The sequence below is a fragment of the Gobius niger genome (assembly GCF_951799975.1).
Source record: "Gobius niger genome assembly, contig: SCAFFOLD_139, whole genome shotgun sequence".
Taxonomy (NCBI): domain Eukaryota; kingdom Metazoa; phylum Chordata; class Actinopteri; order Gobiiformes; family Gobiidae; genus Gobius; species Gobius niger.
The window spans coordinates 22,501-43,814 of NW_027639104.1; the positions used below are offsets into that span (position 1 = coordinate 22,501).

The 21,314-nt window shown below is 45.2% G+C and overlaps 1 protein-coding gene across 1 annotated transcript in view; it reads right to left on the reverse strand.

Moving 5' to 3' along the window:
* LOC306982889 (formimidoyltransferase-cyclodeaminase-like) overlaps nt 1-6,962 on the reverse strand; it is a gene marked incomplete at its 3' end in the record, with an annotated part of 18,739 nt that extends 11,777 nt beyond the window's left edge. Inside the window, exons 1-5 of the mRNA XM_079583335.1 lie at nt 6,863-6,962; nt 4,239-4,422; nt 447-575; nt 235-323; nt 1-18 (exon numbers count right to left, since the gene is read on the reverse strand). The exon at nt 1-18 is cut by the window's left edge and continues 162 nt beyond it. Coding sequence (XP_079439461.1) covers nt 1-18; nt 235-323; nt 447-575; nt 4,239-4,422; nt 6,863-6,916 — 474 coding nt within the window. The remainder of the gene's footprint in view (nt 19-234; nt 324-446; nt 576-4,238; nt 4,423-6,862) is intronic.
* Nucleotides 6,963-21,314: the final 14,352 nt, after the last annotated feature.

A 21,314-nucleotide genomic window follows, 5' to 3' on the forward strand; every position in this document is an offset into this window, starting at 1 on the left:
CCATTCGGACTTCAGCATCTGCAGAAGCAACAGAACAGTCAGACCACAGACCGGACCACATCCCAGACCCCACCCTGGACCACACCCCAGACCCCACCCCAGACCCCACCCCAGACCCCACCCTGGACCACACCCCAGACCCCACCCCAGACCCCACCCCAGACCCCACCCTGGACCACACCCCAGACCCCACCCCAGATCACACCCCGAGTCAGTTTAATAATGAGGTCAGACCTTCTCGGGCAGAGCCTCGTATTCTCCAGCTCTGACCGCGGGGAGGCTCCTCCTGGACTCACAGCGAGCCGCCGCCCCGTACAGGAACACTGGAACACAGGAACATCATCAGCATAACCCCCCCTACACAGGAACATCATCAGCATAACCCTGTACAGCAGTTTGTGATTCACTAAACAGCTGCAGAGCAAAGGGGAGCAGATGTTTCAGACCTGGCACGTGCAGCATCTCCGCGAGCTTCTGTCCAAACTCCTCAGAGCAGCTCACGCAGTCGTCCATGGACACGTTCTGGACCGGGACGAAGGGGCACACGTCCAACGCCCCACAGCGGGGGTGCTCTCCTGTAACAGAGGAACTATAAGAACCACAGCTCTCCTGTAACAGAGGAACTATAAGAACCACAGCTCTCCTGTAACAGAGGAACTATAAGAACCACAGCTCTCCTGCAACAGAGGAACTATAAGAACCACAGCTCTCCTGTAACAGAGGAACTATAAGAACCACAGCTCTCCTGTAACAGAGGAACTATGAGAACCACAGTGAGGGTGCTCTCCTGTAACAGAGGAACTATAAGAACCACAGCGGGGGTGCTCTCCTGTAACAGAGGAACTATAAGAACCACAGCTCTCCTGTAACAGAGGAACTATAAGAACCACAGCTCTCCTGTAACAGAGGAACTATAAGAACCACAGCTCTCCTGTAACAGAGGAACTATAAGAACCACAGCTCTCCTGTAACAGAGGAACTATAAGAACCACAGCGGGGGTGCTCTCCTGTAACAGAGGAACTATGAGAACCACAGTGAGGGTGCTCTCCTGTAACAGAGGAACTATAAGAACCAAAGCGGGGGTGCTCTCCTGTAACAGAGGAACTATAAGAACCACAGCGGGGGTGCTCTCCTGTAACAGAGGAACTATAAGAACCACAGCTCTCCTGTAACAGAGGAACTATAAGTACCACAGCTCTCCTGTAACAGAGGAACTATAAGTACCACAGCTCTCCTGTAACAGAGGAACTATAAGTACCACAGCTCTCCTGTAACAGAGGAACTATAAGAACCACAGCTCTCCTGTAACAGAGGAACTATAAGTACCACAGCTCTCCTGTAACAGAGGAACTATAAGAACCACAGCTCTCCTGTAACAGAGGAACTATAAGAACCACAGCGGGGGTGCTCTCCTGTAACAGAGGAACTATAAGAACCACAGTGAGGGTGCTCTCCTGTAACAGAGGAACTATAAGAACCACAGTGAGGGTGCTCTCCTGTAACAGAGGAACTATAAGTACCACAGCTCTCCTGTAACAGAGGAACTATAAGAACCACAGCTCTCCTGTAACAGAGGAACTATAAGTACCACAGCTCTCCTGTAACAGAGGAACTATAAGTACCACAGCGGGGGTGCTCTCCTGTAACAGAGGAACTATAAGAACCACAGCGGGGGTGCTCTCCTGGAACAGAGGAACTATAAGAACCACAGCGGGGGTGCTCTCCTGTAACAGAGGAACTATAAGAACCACAGCGGGGGTGCTCTCCTGTAACAGAGGAACTATAAGAACCACAGCGGGGGTGCTCTCCTGTAACAGAGGAACTATAAGAACCACAGTGAGGGTGCTCTCCTGTAACAGAGGAACTATAAGAACCACAGCTCTCCTGTAACAGAGGAACTATAAGAACCACAGTGAGGGTGCTCTCCTGTAACAGAGGAACTATGAGTACCACAGCGGGGGTGCTCTCCTGTAACAGAGGAACTATAAGAACCACAGCGGGGGTGCTCTCCTGTAACAGAGGAACTATAAGAACCACAGTGAGGGTGCTCTCCTGTAACAGAGGAACTATAAGAACCACAGCTCTCCTGTAACAGAGGAACTATAAGAACCACAGTGAGGGTGCTCTCCTGTAACAGAGGAACTATAAGAACCACAGCTCTCCTGTAACAGAGGAACTATAAGTACCACAGTGAGGGTGCTCTCCTGTAACAGAGGAACTATAAGTACCACAGCTCTCCTGTAACAGAGGAACTATAAGTACCACAGCTCTCCTGTAACAGAGGAACTATAAGAACCACAGCGGGGGTGCTCTCCTGTAACAGAGGAACTATAAGAACCACAGCTCTCCTGTAACAGAGGAACTATAAGAACCACAGTGAGGGTGCTCTCCTGTAACAGAGGAACTATAAGAACCACAGCGGGGGTGCTCTCCTGTAACAGAGGAACTATAAGTACCACAGCTCTCCTGTAACAGAGGAACTATAAGTACCACAGCTCTCCTGTAACAGAGGAACTATAAGAACCACAGCGGGGGTGCTCTCCTGTAACAGAGGAACTATAAGAACCACAGCGGGGGTGCTCTCCTGTAACAGAGGAACTATAAGAACCACAGCGGGGGTGCTCTCCTGTAACAGAGGAACTATAAGAACCACAGTGAGGGTGCTCTCCTGTAACAGAGGAACTATAAGAACCACAGCTCTCCTGTAACAGAGGAACTATAAGTACCACAGCGGGGGTGCTCTCCTGTAACAGAGGAACTATAAGAACCACAGTGAGGGTGCTCTCCTGTAACAGAGGAACTATAAGAACCACAGCTCTCCTGTAACAGAGGAACTATAAGAACCACAGTGAGGGTGCTCTCCTGTAACAGAGGAACTATGAGTACCACAGCGGGGGTGCTCTCCTGTAACAGAGGAACTATAAGAACCACAGCGGGGGTGCTCTCCTGTAACAGAGGAACTATAAGAACCACAGTGAGGGTGCTCTCCTGTAACAGAGGAACTATAAGAACCACAGCTCTCCTGTAACAGAGGAACTATAAGAACCACAGTGAGGGTGCTCTCCTGTAACAGAGGAACTATAAGAACCACAGCTCTCCTGTAACAGAGGAACTATAAGAACCACAGCTCTCCTGTAACAGAGGAACTATAAGAACCACAGCTCTCCTGTAACAGAGGAACTATAAGAACCACAGCGGGGGTGCTCTCCTGTAACAGAGGAACTATAAGAACCACAGCGGGGGTGCTCTCCTGTAACAGAGGAACTATAAGAACCACAGCGGGGGTGCTCTCCTGTAACAGAGGAACTATAAGAACCACAGTGAGGGTGCTCTCCTGTAACAGAGGAACTATAAGAACCACAGCTCTCCTGTAACAGAGGAACTATAAGAACCACAGTGAGGGTGCTCTCCTGTAACAGAGGAACTATGAGTACCACAGCGGGGGTGCTCTCCTGTAACAGAGGAACTATAAGTACCACAGCGGGGGTGCTCTCCTGTAACAGAGGAACTATAAGAACCACAGCGAGGGTGCTCTCCTGTAACAGAGGAACTATAAGAACCACAGCTCTCCTGTAACAGAGGAACTATAAGAACCACAGCTCTCCTGTAACAGAGGAACTATAAGTACCACAGCGGGGGTGCTCTCCTGTAACAGAGGAACTATAAGAACCACAGCTCTCCTGTAACAGAGGAACTATAAGAACCACAGCTCTCCTGTAACAGAGGAACTATAAGAACCACAGCTCTCCTGTAACAGAGGAACTATAAGAACCACAGCGGGGGTGCTCTCCTGTAACAGAGGAACTATAAGAACCACAGTGAGGGTGCTCTCCTGTGGATAAAGACGAGGTTAGAGGAACTAAAGGTGGCCGATATATCGTCTCGAAGATCGCACTGAAATCGCTGTTTGAAGATTGTTTATCTGCAAAGTCAACCAAAAAAAAATGCTACAAAATCTGGAAAGAAAATGAGAAAAAATAACTGGGGAAATTCAGGTAAAATGGACGGAAATTTGGAAAATATGGAAAAGAACAAAAATGGGAAAAAATGAGAAAGAATTTAGAAAAAATTCAGGCTAAATATTTAATGACTTGTGTGTTTGCAGGTTTGTGGAACGTCTGCGTGGAACGTCTGCGTGGAACGTCTGCGTGGAACGTCTGCGTGGAACGTCTGCGTGGAACGTCTGCGTGGAACGTCTGCGTGGAACGTCTGCGTGGAACGTCTGCGTGACCCTCACCTTTGTGCCGGGACATGTCGATGCGCTCGAAGGCGGTGCGCGCGGCGTTCAGGGCGCCGGTTACCACGGCGACGGGCGAGCCCACGAAGGTGTAGACGGTCCTGTTGGTGGAGACGCCCGGGTCCACGTCCAGCAGAGACACGCCCTCCGTCTCCGAGATGGAGCGAGCGATGGCGTCGATCACCTGCAGGAGAGGCACACGGTCAGAGTCCGGCCCGGGTTTTCCCTGTCCAGCCCGGGAGCTTCCAGAGTCCGGCCCGGGTTTTCCCTGTCCAGCCCGGGAGCTTCCAGAGTCCGGCCCGGGTTTTCCCTGTCCAGCCCGGGAGCTTCTCCAGAGTCCGGCCCAGGTTTTCTCAGTCCGGTCCGGGAGTTTCCAGAGAGCCAGAGCTGCCACTCCAGACTCCGGCCCGGGTTTTCTCAGTCCAGTCCGGGAGCTTCCACAGAGCCAGAGCGGGTTTTCCACATGGGAGAAACAGGAAACTGCAGCACGGAGGTTTAACCAGAGCAATGCTGCGTCCCAAATGGTCAGATTGGTAAGAGCTCTTACGCCAAACCGGATGTGCGTCAGTGTCCCCCATGACAAGTTGCTTCCGAATTGGGCTGTCAGTTAGGAAGGAGTTAGGAAAAGGAGCCTCAATGCTAACTATCATGGCCACTTTAGCATAGGGACCTCTGATGCTAACTATCATAGCCACTTTAGCATAGGGACCTCTGGTGCTAACTATCATAGCCACTTTAGCATAGGGACCTCTGATGCTAACTATCATAGCCACTTTAGCATAGGGACCTCTGATGCTAACTATCATGGCCACTTTAGCATAGGGACCTCTGATGCTAACTATCATAGCCACTTTAGCATAGGGACCTCTGGTGCTAACTATCATAGCCACTTTAGCATAGGGACCTCTGATGCTAACTCTCATAGCCACTTTAGCATAGGGACCTCTGATGCTAACTATCATAGCCACTTTAGCATAGGGACCTCTGATGCTAACTATCATAGCCACTTTAGCATAGGGACCTCTGATGCTAACTATCATAGCCACTTTAGCATAGTGACCTCTGATGCTAACTATCATAGCCACTTTAGCATAGGGACCTCTGATGCTAACTATCATAGCCACTTTAGCATAGGGACCTCTGATGCTAACTATCATAGCCACTTTAGCATAGGGACCTCTGGTGCTAACTATCATAGCCACTTTAGCATAGGGACCTCTGATGCTAACTATCATAGCCACTTTAGCATAGGGACCTCTGATGCTAACTATCATAGCCACTTTAGCATAGGGACCTCTGATGCTAACTATCATAGCCACTTTAGCATAGGGACCTCTGGTGCTAACTATCATAGCCACTTTAGCATAGGGACCTCTGATGCTAACTATCGTAGCCACTTTAGCATAGGGACCTCTGGTGCTAACTATCATAGCCACTTTAGCATAGTGACCTCTGATGCTAACTATCATAGCCACTTTAGCATAGTGACCTCTGATGCTAACTATCATAGCCACTTTAGCATAGGGACCTCTGATGCTAACTATCATAGCCACTTTAGCATAGTGACCTCTGATGCTAACTATCATAGCCACTTTAGCATAGGGACCTCTGATGCTAACTATCGTAGCCACTTTAGCATAGGGACCTCTGGTGCTAACTATCATAGCCACTTTAGCATAGGGACCTCTGATGCTAACTATCATAGCCACTTTAGCATAGTGACCTCTGATGCTAACTATCATAGCCACTTTAGCATAGGGACCTCTGATGCTAACTATCATAGCCACTGCTGTCGCTTTATGAAACAGCTGCTGAAATAAAATAACACTAAAGGGAAATGTTTGGATCATTTGGATTTATTTTTCTCCTTAAATGTCTTTGTTTGGACACTATGTTGTTGTTGGACACTAGGGGGCGACATGCACTTTTGTTTGGCCTGCGCTCCACCAATAACTTTAAAGAAGAAGAAAAACAGCTGTTGGTGATGTCACTTCCCTTCCCCCTGTTTAAGGACGGATTGTTCAAATGCAGCTGAAGCTCTAGTTCCCGAACTGCACAGATCTAACAGTCGACCCATGAAAGGTTAAGGAGTTAGTTACTAGTGTTAGTGCTTAGAGGAGACAATTTGTTGTTTTCGGACGCAGCCCAAGTCAGCCTCATTACTTGTAAACAGATCCTGAAATCTGCATTTTATCCCATAACAAAGTTCTAGCAGGTTTGTGTGTAAGAAAGTTTCATGAATGATAATTAACTTTAAAGCCCTTTGGAAATAAGGAAATACAACCCGAGCTGAAAGTAAACGTGGACTTGATCTGATTTGGATCTTTAAAATCAAACCCTGTGATTCTCTTTCCTCCTCACATTAATCTGCTGCAGAAGCTTCACACTGTCGTCTCAGGTTAATGTTCCTGTTTCTCCTGCAGCTTCAGTTACGCTTTAGTTTCTTCTAAAAACAGGCTCAGTGTTAAAGATTGACCTAAAACGGCATCAGCTCAAAGTCCTTGGCAAACGTTCCCCCAGAGGGAGATCAGACGTTAAGCCGGGTGAACGTGTGGAGCAAAAAGGGGATCATTATGAAAGAAGATGTTTAAGTCTTAGTGAAGCGTCAAAGGTTCGTGTCTGACCTCTTTGTCGCGTCCCTCAGAGAAGTTGGGCACACACTCCACCAGACGAGCCATGGTTCCTCTGGTTCCACTGGTTCCTCTGGTTCCTCTGGTTCCTCTGGTTCCTCTGAGGTTTTGGCACAGACTGAGGCTTTGGGGGAAATGTGAGAAAGTGTGACCTCCTCATGAATGATTTAAACAGTCATGTGACTCGCCTCCTCCAATCACAGCCCGGGACTCAGACCGGGCCCCAAATCACACAAACAGCGGACTTTAGGCTCAGAGTCCGACAGAGAAGCAGAGCCTGAATGCTTCATGTTCAGGACTGTGGGGGGCGGGGGGCTGTGGGGGGGGGGTTTCTCCATAACGATGATTCAGAGACACTTTTACTGATGTCACAAAAAAAACACGCTATCGACATTTCCACATTTTTAAAATCATTCTTTCCACTTTTCCCTAATTTTTCCCCATTTCCCTCATCTTTTTTATTTTTTCCCTTTTTACCTGAAATTAACCTCTTAACCTCCACCTGAGCCGAGCACATTTCATCCAGTTTGGCTTCACCCTTGGCTTTCCTTCAGGAGAACCCCCGTCCTAATGTGAGCCCATACTTGTGTTGATGAAGTCACTGACGCTGAAGATCAAAGGGTTAGAAACAGAGCAGGTCAAAGGTCAGAGGTCAGTGACCCCTGGCACAAACATGAGCTTTAATCAGAGAGAGACGCGCAGCAGCGGAGCCGAGTCTGGACTAAAGCAAAGAGATTCAAACCCTCGACCTCTGGGTCACAGGACGACCCGCTCGACCCTCTGAGCCCCTGTGTCTGAGCCACACCCCCTGGGTCTGAGCCACACCCCCTGGGTCTGAGCCACACCCCCTGGGTCTGAGACACACCCCCTGGGTCTGAGCCACACCCCCTGGGTCTGAGCCACACCCCCTGGGTCTGAGACACACCCCCTGTGTCTGAGCCACACCCACACCCAAAACATGTACATTAGGTCCTCTCTATGTAATATACATGTTATTATGCTACTATACTAAACTACATATATGTAGTTTAGTATAGTAGCATAATAATATATATATTATGCTACTATACTCAATGCTTCAGTCAAACAGTAAAGTAACACAGGGTTAAATGACCTTAAGTGTTGGTCAGATCTTCACAATGATCATGTGCAGACTTTATGATCCTCATGATCTGCATGAACTGTGTCAATGAAAGAATGTCAGGTTTGTTTTGACAGAAACATTTACTGTGTCTTTACTGTAAACCTTTGGAAATACTGTTGTTACGAATATAATGACTCTGTGCCTTTGCAGCACAAATAAACTCACTAATATAACTATTATGTTCATATACTATATGTTCCAGCCATTGTGTGTTGCGCTGTGGTCTGGTGTGAATCTGTGAATGAATGGTAAGTCATAGTGGGCGTGTAGTGGGTGCGGTGTGGTTGAGAGTATATGGGTGGGAACTTCAGTGCAGGTGTGAGAGTAACTGGGTGAGCACACAGTTTTTGACCGCGTTGCCATGTCATTGATATAGTCGTTTGTCTAAATAAAGTTTATCAAAGAATGCTCGAGTGTGCGCGGCAACTCTATCTACCCAGTCAGATTAGTCAACACACTATAATATTAGACCTATAAATGTTACACAAGTTACATTCATGTTCCTCCATGAGCCTCTGACCTGATCTGAGGAACACATGTGAGTAACAGAGCTGTCCAGCAGAGGGCGCCGTCACTGCAGCCTCCTCAGCCTGTAAAGGTTTATACTTTACATGAGTCACAGAGCTGTCCAGCAGAGGGCGCTGTCACTGCAGCCTCCTCAGCCTGTAAAGGTTTATACTTTACATGAGTCACAGAGCTGTCCAGCAGAGGGCGCTGTCACTGCAGCCTCAGTCTGTAAAGGTTTATACTTTACATGTGAGTCACAGAGCTGTCCAGCAGAGGGCGCTGTCACTGCAGCCTCAGTCTGTAAAGGTTTATACTTTACATGTGAGTAACAGAGCTGTCCAGCAGAGGGCGCTGTCACTGCAGCCTCAGTCTGTAAAGGTTTATACTTTACATGTGAGTAACAGAGCTGTCCAGCAGAGGGCGCTGTCACTGCAGCCTCCTCAGTCTGTAAAGGTTTATACTTTACATGTGAGTAACAGAGCTGTCCAGCAGAGGGCGCTGTCACTGCAGCCTCAGTCTGTAAAGGTTTATACTTTACATGTGAGTAACAGAGCTGTCCAGCAGAGGGCGCTGTCACTGCAGCCTCAGTCTGTAAAGGTTTATACTTTACATGTGAGTCACAGAGCTGTCCAGCAGAGGGCGCTGTCACTGCAGCCTCAGTCTGTAAAGGTTTATACTTTACATGTGAGTCACAGAGCTGTCCAGCAGAGGGCGCTGTCACTGCAGCCTCAGTCTGTAAAGGTTTATACTTTACATGTGAGTAACAGAGCTGTCCAGCAGAGGGCGCTGTCACTGCAGCCTCCTCAGTCTGTAAAGGTTTATACTTTACATGTGAGTCACAGAGCTGTCCAGCAGAGGGCGCTGTCACTGCAGCCTCCTCAGTCTGTAAAGGTTTATACTTTACATGTGAGTCACAGAGCTGTCCAGCAGAGGGCGCTGTCACTGCAGCCTCCTCAGTCTGTAAAGGTTTATACTTTACATGTGAGTCACAGAGCTGTCCAGCAGAGGGCGCTGTCACTGCAGCCTCCTCAGTCTGTAAAGGTTTATACTTTACATGTGAGTCACAGAGCTGTCCAGCAGAGGGCGCCGTCACTGCAGCCTCCTCAGTCTGTAAAGGTTTATACTTTACATGTGAGTCACAGAGCTGTCCAGCAGAGGGCGCTGTCACTGCAGCCTCCTCAGTCTGTAAAGGTTTATACTTTACATGTGAGTCACAGAGCTGTCCAGCAGAGGGCGCTGTCACTGCAGCCTCAGTCTGTAAAGGTTTATACTTTACATGTGAGTCACAGAGCTGTCCAGCAGAGGGCGCTGTCACTGCAGCCTCAGTCTGTAAAGGTTTATACTTTACATGTGAGTCACAGAGCTGTCCAGCAGAGGGCGCCGTCACTGCAGCCTCAGTCTGTAAAGGTTTATACTTTACATGTGAGTCACAGAGCTGTCCAGCAGAGGGCGCTGTCACTGCAGCCTCCTCAGTCTGTAAAGGTTTATACTTTACATGTGAGTCACAGAGCTGTCCAGCAGAGGGCGCCGTCACTGCAGCCTCAGTCTGTAAAGGTTTATACTTTACATGTGAGTCACAGAGCTGTCCAGCAGAGGGCGCTGTCACTGCAGCCTCCTCAGCCTGTAAAGGTTTATACTTTACATGTGAGTCACAGAGCTGTCCAGCAGAGGGCGCCGTCACTGCAGCCTCCTCAGTCTGTAAAGGTTTATACTTTACATGTGAGTCACAGAGCTGTCCAGCAGAGGGCGCTGTCACTGCAGCCTCCTCAGTCTGTAAAGGTTTATACTTTACATGTGAGTCACAGAGCTGTCCAGCAGAGGGCGCTGTCACTGCAGCCTCAGTCTGTAAAGGTTTATACTTTACATGTGAGTCACAGAGCTGTCCAGCAGAGGGCGCCGTCACTGCAGCCTCCTCAGTCTGTAAAGGTTTATACTTTACATGTGAGTCACAGAGCTGTCCAGCAGAGGGCGCCGTCACTGCAGCCTCAGTCTGTAAAGGTTTATACTTTACATGTGAGTCACAGAGCTGTCCAGCAGAGGGCGCTGTCACTGCAGCCTCAGTCTGTAAAGGTTTATACTTTACATGTGAGTCACAGAGCTGTCCAGCAGAGGGCGCTGTCACTGCAGCCTCCTCAGTCTGTAAAGGTTTATACTTTACATGTGAGTCACAGAGCTGTCCAGCAGAGGGCGCCGTCACTGCAGCCTCAGTCTGTAAAGGTTTATACTTTACATGTGAGTCACAGAGCTGTCCAGCAGAGGGCGCCGTCACTGCAGCCTCCTCAGTCTGTAAAGGTTTATACTTTACATGTGAGTCACAGAGCTGTCCAGCAGAGGGCGCCGTCACTGCAGCCTCCTCAGTCTGTAAAGGTTTATACTTTACATGTGAGTCACAGAGCTGTCCAGCAGAGGGCGCTGTCACTGCAGCCTCAGTCTGTAAAGGTTTATACTTTACATGTGAGTCACAGAGCTGTCCAGCAGAGGGCGCCGTCACTGCAGCCTCAGTCTGTAAAGGTTTATACTTTACATGTGAGTCACAGAGCTGTCCAGCAGAGGGCGCTGTCACTGCAGCCTCAGTCTGTAAAGGTTTATACTTTACATGTGAGTCACAGAGCTGTCCAGCAGAGGGCGCTGTCACTGCAGCCTCCTCAGCCTGTAAAGGTTTACACAAACACACTTTAGATGATGTAGAGAAGATAAAAACACGTCTTTGTCATTATATTCACTGAGTTATTCTTTACATTTAATTTATTTTAATCACGTTTGACTCAAGGATCTTTCAGAAACTACAAGGTCTTAGCTTTCAAATGAGGCCTTACTCTGCCGGGCTGTAAACAATACGCTGGAGTTTATGCTGAGGTGAAGCTCTGACTGTTGTTGTGATGATTAAAGTCTTTAATCCTTTACATTCACACTGTTGTAGATGTTGTGGTGAGGCCCTGGTTATTGTTGTTTTTAGTCTTTAATCCTTTATGTTGTGGTGAGGCTCTGGTTATTGTTGTTTTTAGTCTTTAATCCTCTACATTCACACTGTTGTAGATGTTGTGGTGAGGCCCTGGTTATTGTTGTTTTTAGTCTTTAATCCTCTACATTCACACTGTTGTAGATGTTGTGGTGAGGCCCTGGTTATTGTTGTTTTTAGTCTTTAATCCTCTACATTCACACTGTTGTAGATGTTGTGGTGAGGCTCTGGTTATTGTTGTTTTTAGTCTTTAATCCTTTACATTCACACTGTTGTAGATGTTGTGGTGAGGCTCTGGTTATTGTTGTTTTTAGTCTTTAATCCTTTACATTCACACTGTTGTAGATGTTGTGGTGAGGCTCTGGTTATTGTTGTTTTTAGTCTTTAATCCTTTACATTCACACTGTTGTAGATGTTGTGGTGAGGCTCTGGTTATTGTTGTTTTTAGTCTTTAATCCTTTACATTCACGCTGTTGTAGATGTTGTGGTGAGGCTCTGGTTATTGTTGTTTTTTAGTCTTTAATCCTCTACATTCACACTGTTGTAGATGTTGTGGTGAGGCTCTGGTTATTGTTGTTTTTAGTCTTTAATCCTTTACATTCACACTGTTGTAGATGTTGTGGTGAGGCTCTGGTTATTGTTGTTTTTAGTCTTTAATCCTTTACGTTCACACTGTTGTAGATGTTGTGGTGAGGCCCTGGTTATTGTTGTTTTCAGTCTTTAATCCTTTACGTTCACACTGTTGTAGATGTTGTGGTGAGGCCCTGGTTATTGTTGTTTTTAGTCTTTAATCCTTTACATTCACACTGTTGTAGATGTTGTGGTGAGGCCCTGGTTATTGTTGTTTTTCAGTCTTTAATCCTTTACATTCACACTGTTGTAGATGTTGTGGTGAGGCCCTGGTTATTGTTGTTTTTAGTCTTTAATCCTTTACATTCACGCTGTTGTAGATGTTGTGGTGAGGCTCTGGTTATTGTTGTTTTTAGTCTTTAATCCTTTACATTCACACTGTTGTAGATGTTGTGGTGAGGCTCTGGTTATTGTTGTTTTTAGTCTTTAATCCTCTACATTCACACTGTTGTAGATGTTGTGGTGAGGCTCTGGTTATTGTTGTTTTTAGTCTTTAATCCTTTACGTTCACACTGTTGTAGATGTTGTGGTGAGGCCCTGGTTATTGTTGTTTTTAGTCTTTAATCCTTTACATTCACACTGTTGTAGATGTTGTGGTGAGGCTCTGGTTATTGTTGTTTTTAGTCTTTAATCCTCTACATTCACACTGTTGTAGATGTTGTGGTGAGGCTCTGGTTATTGTTGTTTTTAGTCTTTAATCCTTTACGTTCACACTGTTGTAGATGTTGTGGTGAGGCCCTGGTTATTGTTGTTTTTAGTCTTTAATCCTTTACGTTCACACTGTTGTAGATGTTGTGGTGAGGCTCTGGTTATTGTTGTTTTTAGTCTTTAATCCTTTACGTTCACACTGTTGTAGATGTTGTGGTGAGGCTCTGGTTATTGTTGTTTTTAGTCTTTAATCCTTTACATTCACACTGTTGTAGATGTTGTGGTGAGGCTCTGGTTATTGTTGTTTTTAGTCTTTAATCCTTTACGTTCACACTGTTGTAGATGTTGTGGTGAGGCTCTGGTTATTGTTGTTTTTAGTCTTTAATCCTTTACATTCACGCTGTTGTAGATGTTGTGGTGAGGCTCTGGTTATTGTTGTTTTTAGTCTTTAATCCTTTACATTCACGCTGTTGTAGATGTTGTGGTGAGGCCCTGGTTATTGTTGTTTTTAGTCTTTAATCCTTTACATTCACACTGTTGTAGATGTTGTGGTGAGGCTCTGGTTATTGTTGTTTTTAGTCTTTAATCCTTTACATTCACACTGTTGTAGATGTTGTGGTGAGGCCCTGGTTATTGTTGTTTTTAGTCTTTAATCCTTTACATTCACACTGTTGTAGATGTTGTGGTGAGGCTCTGGTTATTGTTGTTTTTAGTCTTTAATCCTTTACATTCACACTGTTGTAGATGTTGTGGTGAGGCTCTGGTTATTGTTGTTTTTAGTCTTTAATCCTTTACATTCACACTGTTGTAGATGTTGTGGTGAGGCCCTGGTTATTGTTGTTTTTAGTCTTTAATCCTTTACATTCACACTGTTGTAGATGTTGTGGTGAGGCTCTGGTTATTGTTGTTTTTAGTCTTTAATCCTTTACATTCACACTGTTGTAGATGTTGTGGTGAGGCTCTGGTTATTGTTGTTTTTAGTCTTTAATCCTTTACATTCACACTGTTGTAGATGTTGTGGTGAGGCCCTGGTTATTGTGTTTTTAATCCTTTACATTCACGCTGTTGTAGATGTTGTGGTGAGGCTCTGGTTATTGTTGTTTTTCAGTCTTTAATCCTTTACATTCACACTGTTGTAGATGTTGTGGTGAGGCTCTGGTTATTGTTGTTTTTCAGTCTTTAATCCTTTACATTCACACTGTTGTAGATGTTGTGGTGAGGCCCTGGTTATTGTTGTTTTCAGTCTTTAATCCTTTACATTCACACTGTTGTAGATGTTGTGGTGAGGCCCTGGTTATTGTTGTTTTTAGTCTTTAATCCTTTACATTCACACTGTTGTAGATGTTGTGGTGAGGCCCTGGTTATTGTTGTTTTTCAGTCTTTAATCCTTTACATTCACACTGTTGTAGATGTTGTGGTGAGGCTCTGGTTATTGTTGTTTTTAGTCTTTAATCCTAGGGCTGTGCAATTAATCGAAATTCGATTACGATTTCGATTACAACAGTAAACGATTACAAAATTAGCATAATCGCAAAAAATCGATTATAATTTTTTTTTTTTTTTTTTTTTCGTCTTTAAAAAAAAAATTCCACATTTTTTTTGTAATTTTTAATTTTTTTATTTTTGTCTTTTTTTAATGGATTTTTGTCTTTTTTTTAATGGATTTTTGTCTTTTTTTTATGGATTTTTGTGTTTTTTTGCTGGATTTTTGTGTTTTTTTGCTGGATTTTTGTCTTTTTTTGCTGGATTTTTGTCTTTTTTTTTATGGATTTTTGTCTTTTTTTTTATGGATTTTTGTCTTTTTTTTTATGGATTTTTGTCTTTTTTTTAATGGATTTTTGTCTTTTTTTTTATGGATTTTTGTCTTTTTTTGCTGGATTTTTGTCTTTTTTTTTATGGATTTTTGTCTTTTTTTTGCTGGATTTTTGTCTTTTTTTTGCTGGATTTTTGTCTTTTTTTTGCTGGATTTTTGTCTTTTTTTTAATGGATTTTTGTCTTTTTTTTAATGGATTTTTGTTTGTTTTTTTATGGATTTTTGTCTTTTTTTTAATGGATTTTTGTCTTTTTTTTGCTGGATTTTTGTCTTTTTTTGCTGGATTTTTGTCTTTTTTTTTTGCTGGATTTTTGTCTTTTTTTGCTGGATTTTTGTCTTTTTTTTGCTGGATTTTTGTCTTTTTTTGCTGGATTTTTGTCTTTTTTTTGCTGGATTTTTGTCTTTTTTTTGCTGGATTTTTGTCTTTTTTTTGCTGGATTTTTGTCTTTTTTTTGCTGGATTTTTGTCTTTTTTTGCTGGATTTTTGTATTTTTTTTGCTGGATTTTTGTCTTTTTTTGCTGGATTTTTGTCTTTTTTTTGCTGGATTTTTGTCTTTTTTTGCTGGATTTTTGTATTTTTTTTGCTGGATTTTTGTCTTTTTTTGCTGGATTTTTGTCTTTTTTTTTGCTGGAGTTTTGTCATTTTTTTTTGATGGATTTTTTTAAAGGCAACAAATAATCGTTTGAATAATCGTGATTTCAATTATGACAAAAATAATCGTGATTATTATTTTTTCAATAATCGAGCAGCCTTATTTAATCCTTTACATTCACACTGTTGTAGATGTTGTGGTGAGGCCCTGGTTATTGTTGTTTTTAGTCTTTATTAATCCTTTACATTCACACTGTTGTAGATGTTGTGGTGAGGCCCTGGTTATTGTTGTTTTTAGTCTTTAATCCTCTATGTTGTGGTGAGGCCCTGGTTATTGTTGTTTTTAGTCTTTAATCCTCTATGTTGTGGTGAGGCCCTGGTTATTGTTGTTTTTAGTCTTTAATCCTTTACGTTGTGGTGAGGCTCTGGTTATTGTTGTTTTTAGTCTTTAATCCTTTACGTTGTGGTGAGGCCCTGGTTATTGTTGTTTTTAGTCTTTAATCCTTTACGTTGTGGTGAGGCCCTGGTTATTGTTGTTTTTGGTCTTTAATCCTTTACATTCACGCTGTTGTAGATGTTGTGGTGAGGCTCTGGTTATTGTTGTTTTTACTCTTTAATCCTTTACATTCACACTGTTGTAGATGTTGTGGTGAGGCCCTGGTTATTGTTGTTTTTAGTCTTTAATCCTCTACGTTGTGGTGAGGCCCTGGTTGTTGTGGTGAGGCCCTGGTCCGGGCTCCTCAGATCTTCAGCCTCAGCTCCATCTGTCTCCGCTTTATGGACCTCATTAGTTTTTACGGACGTCTTTAAACCTGTTCAGACCCGGTTTCGTCGGAGCCGAGTCCACAGAATCACATGTACATTTAACCACCAAGCCCATGAATGCAGCAGTAAAGCAGCTGTTACTGTATCTGCCAGAGGGGGGGGGGGCAGAGGGGGGGGGGGGGGACACACTGAAGCAGAGGAAGAACATGAACTATATGGAAAACACGGAGGAAAAGTAACTAAGGAGTTACTGGACTGATGTAAGTGAGGTCAGAGGTCAGGATGAACAGATGTGATTAGAGAAAGTAGTGACCGGGATCATCAGCTGTTTCTGTGTGAGGGACTGAGCTCCAGAGGGGGGGGGCTCTGGCTCCCACGGTCCACACGCTGGGGGGGGTCAGGCAGGTGAGAGTGGGGGTGATGCGCTGCAGGGCCTGGGGGACGTTTCTGAGCCTGATCCCGGACCGGACTCCATTACAATAGTCCAGGATGAGGTTATGAAGGCGTGACTTCTTCTTCTTCTTCTTCTTCTTCTTCTTCTTCTTCCTCTCAGTTGTTGTGGAGTAAAACCCACAGGTCGTTCCAGGTCAATAAAACATTTGTCAAAGTAAAGGCTGAAAAACAAAGCTCTGAGACTAAACAGGACCAAACACGAGACGTTCCTGCACAAATAAACAGAGTCTGGAGGAGAGTGTTTGGACCAGGCCTCTGTGTGTGTTTAGCCCTGATGCCCTCCCTCTCTCTGACTGTATCTGTGTGTGTTTAGCCCTGATGCCCTCCCTCTCTCTGACTGTATCTGTGTTTAGCCCTGATGCCCTCCCTCTCTCTGACTGTATCTGTGTTTAGCCCTGATGCCCTCCCTCTCTCTGACTCTGTTAAGCCAGCACTTAGCTTTCAAACGAGGCGCTCTTAGATTGGGGTAAAGCTGAGCTGTGTTTAAACACTGCCAGACCCGGAGTCAGGGCCCGGTTTGGCCCCCGGCTCTGAAATATAATAACATGTATATCCATACGTCCCGTCCTGGAGGCGCTTATGTAACGGCTGCAGATGTGAAGCAGATGTGGAGGCGCTGACATCATCCCCCCCCCCCCCCCCCTGTCAGGAGAGTCTGGGCTCTTTTATCCATAAATACTAAGCTTTAAACACGTACAGTAAGATGGTCATTAAAGTGACTGGATGAAGATGTCCACTTCCTGGTTGGACACTGACAGGAAGTGACATAGATGGAGGCTGACCATCTTAACTGTTGCCGTGCCGACCGTCTTATATTACTGTGAAATGAACTTTATCTCTCGATGTCCTGAAGGTGTGACTCCCCGTGTGACCCGGTGTTAACGAGGCCGGAGCAGCTGGACAAGATCTGACCTTATGAACGAGGTGAGGAACGTCCTCAATGAGGTTGAACGAGGAGAAGCTCCTGCTCCTGCTTCAGCTCCAGCTCCAGCTCCTGCTCCAGCTCTTGCTTCTTGTTCTCCAGGAGCAGCTGCTGTTCAGAAGTGTTTGCAGAGACAGATTAGACTCATTACGACGAGCAGAGGATCCTAAAACACACTTTAGTCTGGGACCAAGAGAGAGGATCTGCTGTGGTGGAGCAGTAGTAGTAGTATTTGCAGTAGTAGTGGTAGTAGTGATGGGAGTCTCAGTAGTAGTAGTAGTAGTAGTATTTGCAGTAGTAGTATAAGTATAAGTAGTGATGGGAGTCTCAGTAGTAGTAGTATTTGCAGTAGTAGTATAAGTAGTAGTAGTGATGGGATTCTCAGTAGTAGTAGTATTTGCAGTAGAAGTATAAGTAGTGATGGGAGTCTCAGTAGTAGTAGTATTTGCAGTAGTAGTATAAGTATAAGTAGTGATGGGAGTCTCAGTAGTAGTAGTATTTGCAGTAGTAGTATAAGTAGTAGTAGTGATGGGAGTCTCAGTAGTAAATCTGAAAAGCATGGACTTCCTGCAGAAACATGACATAATGAAGACTGAGAGCAGAGTCTGTTCATCATCAGAGGCTCCGGGTCTGAGGATCAGCACATCTGGGAAAGAACATCTGGGACGGAGCCAAGAACACGCTGCAACGAAACACAGGCCGACCTGAAACACGACCTGCAGGAGGAAGGACTGAGGACTTCAGCTTTTATGGAACGTCTCCTCTGTCTTTACCTCTGATGATGAGAACATTTACCACACACGAGGACTGAAGATCTGAAGATCTGAGGAGCATTATCATTAATGTTATCCCATGGTCTGGGTGATACTGGACTCTGATTGGCTGGTGCATTATTTTAGTCCGGTAGTTAAATCACTGGGATGTCACTCCGCTGTGGCGTCGCCATAGCAACGCCTGACACAGCTGAGTCAGATAAAGGCGTAATTATGAGATGGATTTAGTGTTTGCTAAATGTTTGTAGAGGAGAGTGAGCAGCTAGGTTAGCTACTGTTAATAACATATGAGCTTTACATTTCTATTGGAAACGGTTAAGGCTATTCATCATTTTCAGGCGTACATAAAATGATCCTGCATTTAAGCATCTTTGTCTGGATTAGTAAAGTCAAACATGTTAGTTTGAGTTGGGGGGGCCCAGGTGTGAGCGACTCCACCGCAGCTGTTTCCATAAACAGTTGAGCTGGTTGAGCTAGCTAGCTTTAGCTTCAGGTTAAACCTTGTAAAAGGTAAATAAGTGGTGCCCACGAGTGGCGCATATCGGTGTTTCCTTCCAGGGAAAAGTGTTTCCGGGTTAGTCCTGTTGTGTTGTGATTCTGTGCTGATGTTGTGTCGTTGAGCCTGACTGAGATCCTCGTAATAGCTGCGGAGAATGACTCGCTCTGAGACCAGCCTTCAGTGACCGGCTAATAACCCACACAAAATAGTCCCGTAGTCTGGCAGATTTAGTGACTTTAGTCAATGAAAAACACATTTATTATAAATGTTAGGTTTGTGGGACCCTGGTATAAGCGGATTAAACAACGAGGAGCCGCGTTAGACGTTAGAATGCAGGAGGAACAACACTGTGTCGGCCGTTAGAACCGGCTAACGCGACTCCCAGGTGTTTAATCCTTACTTATAAAGTCAGGCCTTACCTGGACCTGGACCTGGTCTTGGCCCTGGTCTCTGCTTCAGGCCTGGACTCTGAGAGGGTCCTGGTCTTGGCCCTGGTCTCTGCTTCAGGCCTGGACTCTGAGAGGGTCCTGGTCTGATCCCGGTCTCAGCTTCAGGCCTGGACTCTGAGAGGGTCCTGGTCTTGGCCCTGGTCTCTGCTTCAGGCCTGGACTCTGAGAGGGTCCTGGTCTTGGCCCTGGTCTCTGCTTCAGGCCTGGACTCTGAGAGGGTCCTGGTCTTGGCCCTGGTCTCTGCTTCAGGCCTGGACTCTGAGAGGGTCCTGGTCTCTGCTTCAGGCCTGGACTCTGAGAGGGTCCTGGTCTGATCCCGGTCTCTGCTTCAGGCCTGGACTCTGTGAGGGTCCCGGTCTCTGCTTCAGGCCTGGACTCTGAGAGGGTCCTGGTCTGATCCCGGTCTCTGCTTCAGGCCTGGACTCTGTGAGGGTCCCGGTCTTGGCCCTGGTTCTGGTTTGAATCAGAAGCAGCTGCAGCTCCTAAAATACAAACAAATGTAATTGAATTTCACGCCGCGGTTCCTGTGGCTCTTCTTACATAACTCACTCTCCTCTCATTCCCACGACTCCAAACATCTCCCAGTGTTTCAGAAAGCCTGGTTTCCTTTTTGCATTTTTTCCCTTTCCCACAAAACCAGTAACAGAACCCCAGGAAGTGCTGACATGATGGCACTAAACCAGCTCCTCCTGCGGGGCCTGTTTGATTTGGTGAAACCTGGGGCTGAGCTCTTCGGTCCTGGGTCGGTGGAGACGTGTCGGGTGGATTTCAGCTCCATCTGGACCCGAGTTTAGAGAAAAATGAAGAGAGTATTTGTGGAAAGCGCCGGAGACACGTGTTCCTCTGGAGTCACCTGCACCTCCTCATCCTTCATCACGCCTGCACCTCCTCATCACGCCTGCACCTCCTCATCACGCCTGCACCTCCTCATCACGCCTGCACCTCCTCATCACGCCTGCTCCTCCTCATCACGCCTGCTCCTCCTCATCCTTCATCACGTCAGACCTGGATCCACAGAACAAACCGTCACAACTCATTTCACTTCTGTCGGAAAACGCCGTAAATGTCCAGGCCACGAAAGGCTTTCATTTCATCTTCAATGAGAAAAATGTCCCAAAACTGCTCATATTCAGAGAAAAGACAATGTGTCTTGATTTACAAGTGTTTGGACTCGTCTTACAGAGGAGGAAAAACATGAAAGCCGCACTTCTGGTTTTAGAAAAGCACTGCTTATTGTTTCATCTGATAGAAAAATAAGGTGTGAAAGTTCAGTGATATAAAGCTTCTTCCATAATCTCTCATTTCACAGACACCTCCACACAGAAGAGTTTTCTGCAGGGAAGTCAGAGTGAAATAAAAAATCATGTTGTGTGGAGCTGCTTCCCAGTTTACTTCCAATTTTAAGTTATTTATGATGTGTATATTATAGGATTTTTAGAATGGACACTTATTTCTGATGAACATCTTTGTGTGCAACAGACAGTAAAGAGCTAAATCCTGATACTAACTTTAAATAGCATTTAAATTCACCCATTATGTTAAAAATACATTAATAGTATTGATTATGAAAGGTATTCTAGTTTGTATACATCACTCACCACATTATACAATTAATAGTAAGTAAGTATTATATGACAAGGCCAATACGTGTCTCTCCCCAGTGTTTACCTTAGCGCTAGCCATATTAGCATGATTAGCCGTTAGCGTCGTTAGCTTCCTCTGCGACGTCATTCTTCACCAAACCTCGCCCTGACGCGTTTCAAATCCACCACAGTCACTTCGGTGGCTTCTCTTCTCATGTTCCAACATATCCAGCGTGACTTTCACCTCACAGTGTCATGTTTCACGCGTTTGCCTTGACCTTGTCACCGTTAGCTTGATTAGCCTTTAGCGTTAGCATCGTTAGCTTCGCGCTTCGACACTTTTCTTCACCAAACGCGGTCGTGAAGCGTCTGAATCCATCGGAATCGTTTCTTCGGCCCTGTGTGCGGCCCTACAGGATGTTTACGGACTATTTCCTACAAACTGAAGCCCTTTGGAACATGCTAATGTCTGGGCTGGCTGTCATTAACCAGAAGGATTCATTCATTTTTAAAGCGACACTGCGGAACATTAGGCCAGCATTAAAAACATGAGACACGTTTCTACAAAAGGAATATTTATTATTTTCTTAATAAATCCAATACAAAAACACTTCTGTACACACCCTTATTTCCACAGATCTGTTCGATAATACGTCTCGGACAGAGAAAAATGCCCTTTAATATTATTACATTTCTGATATTTATACAA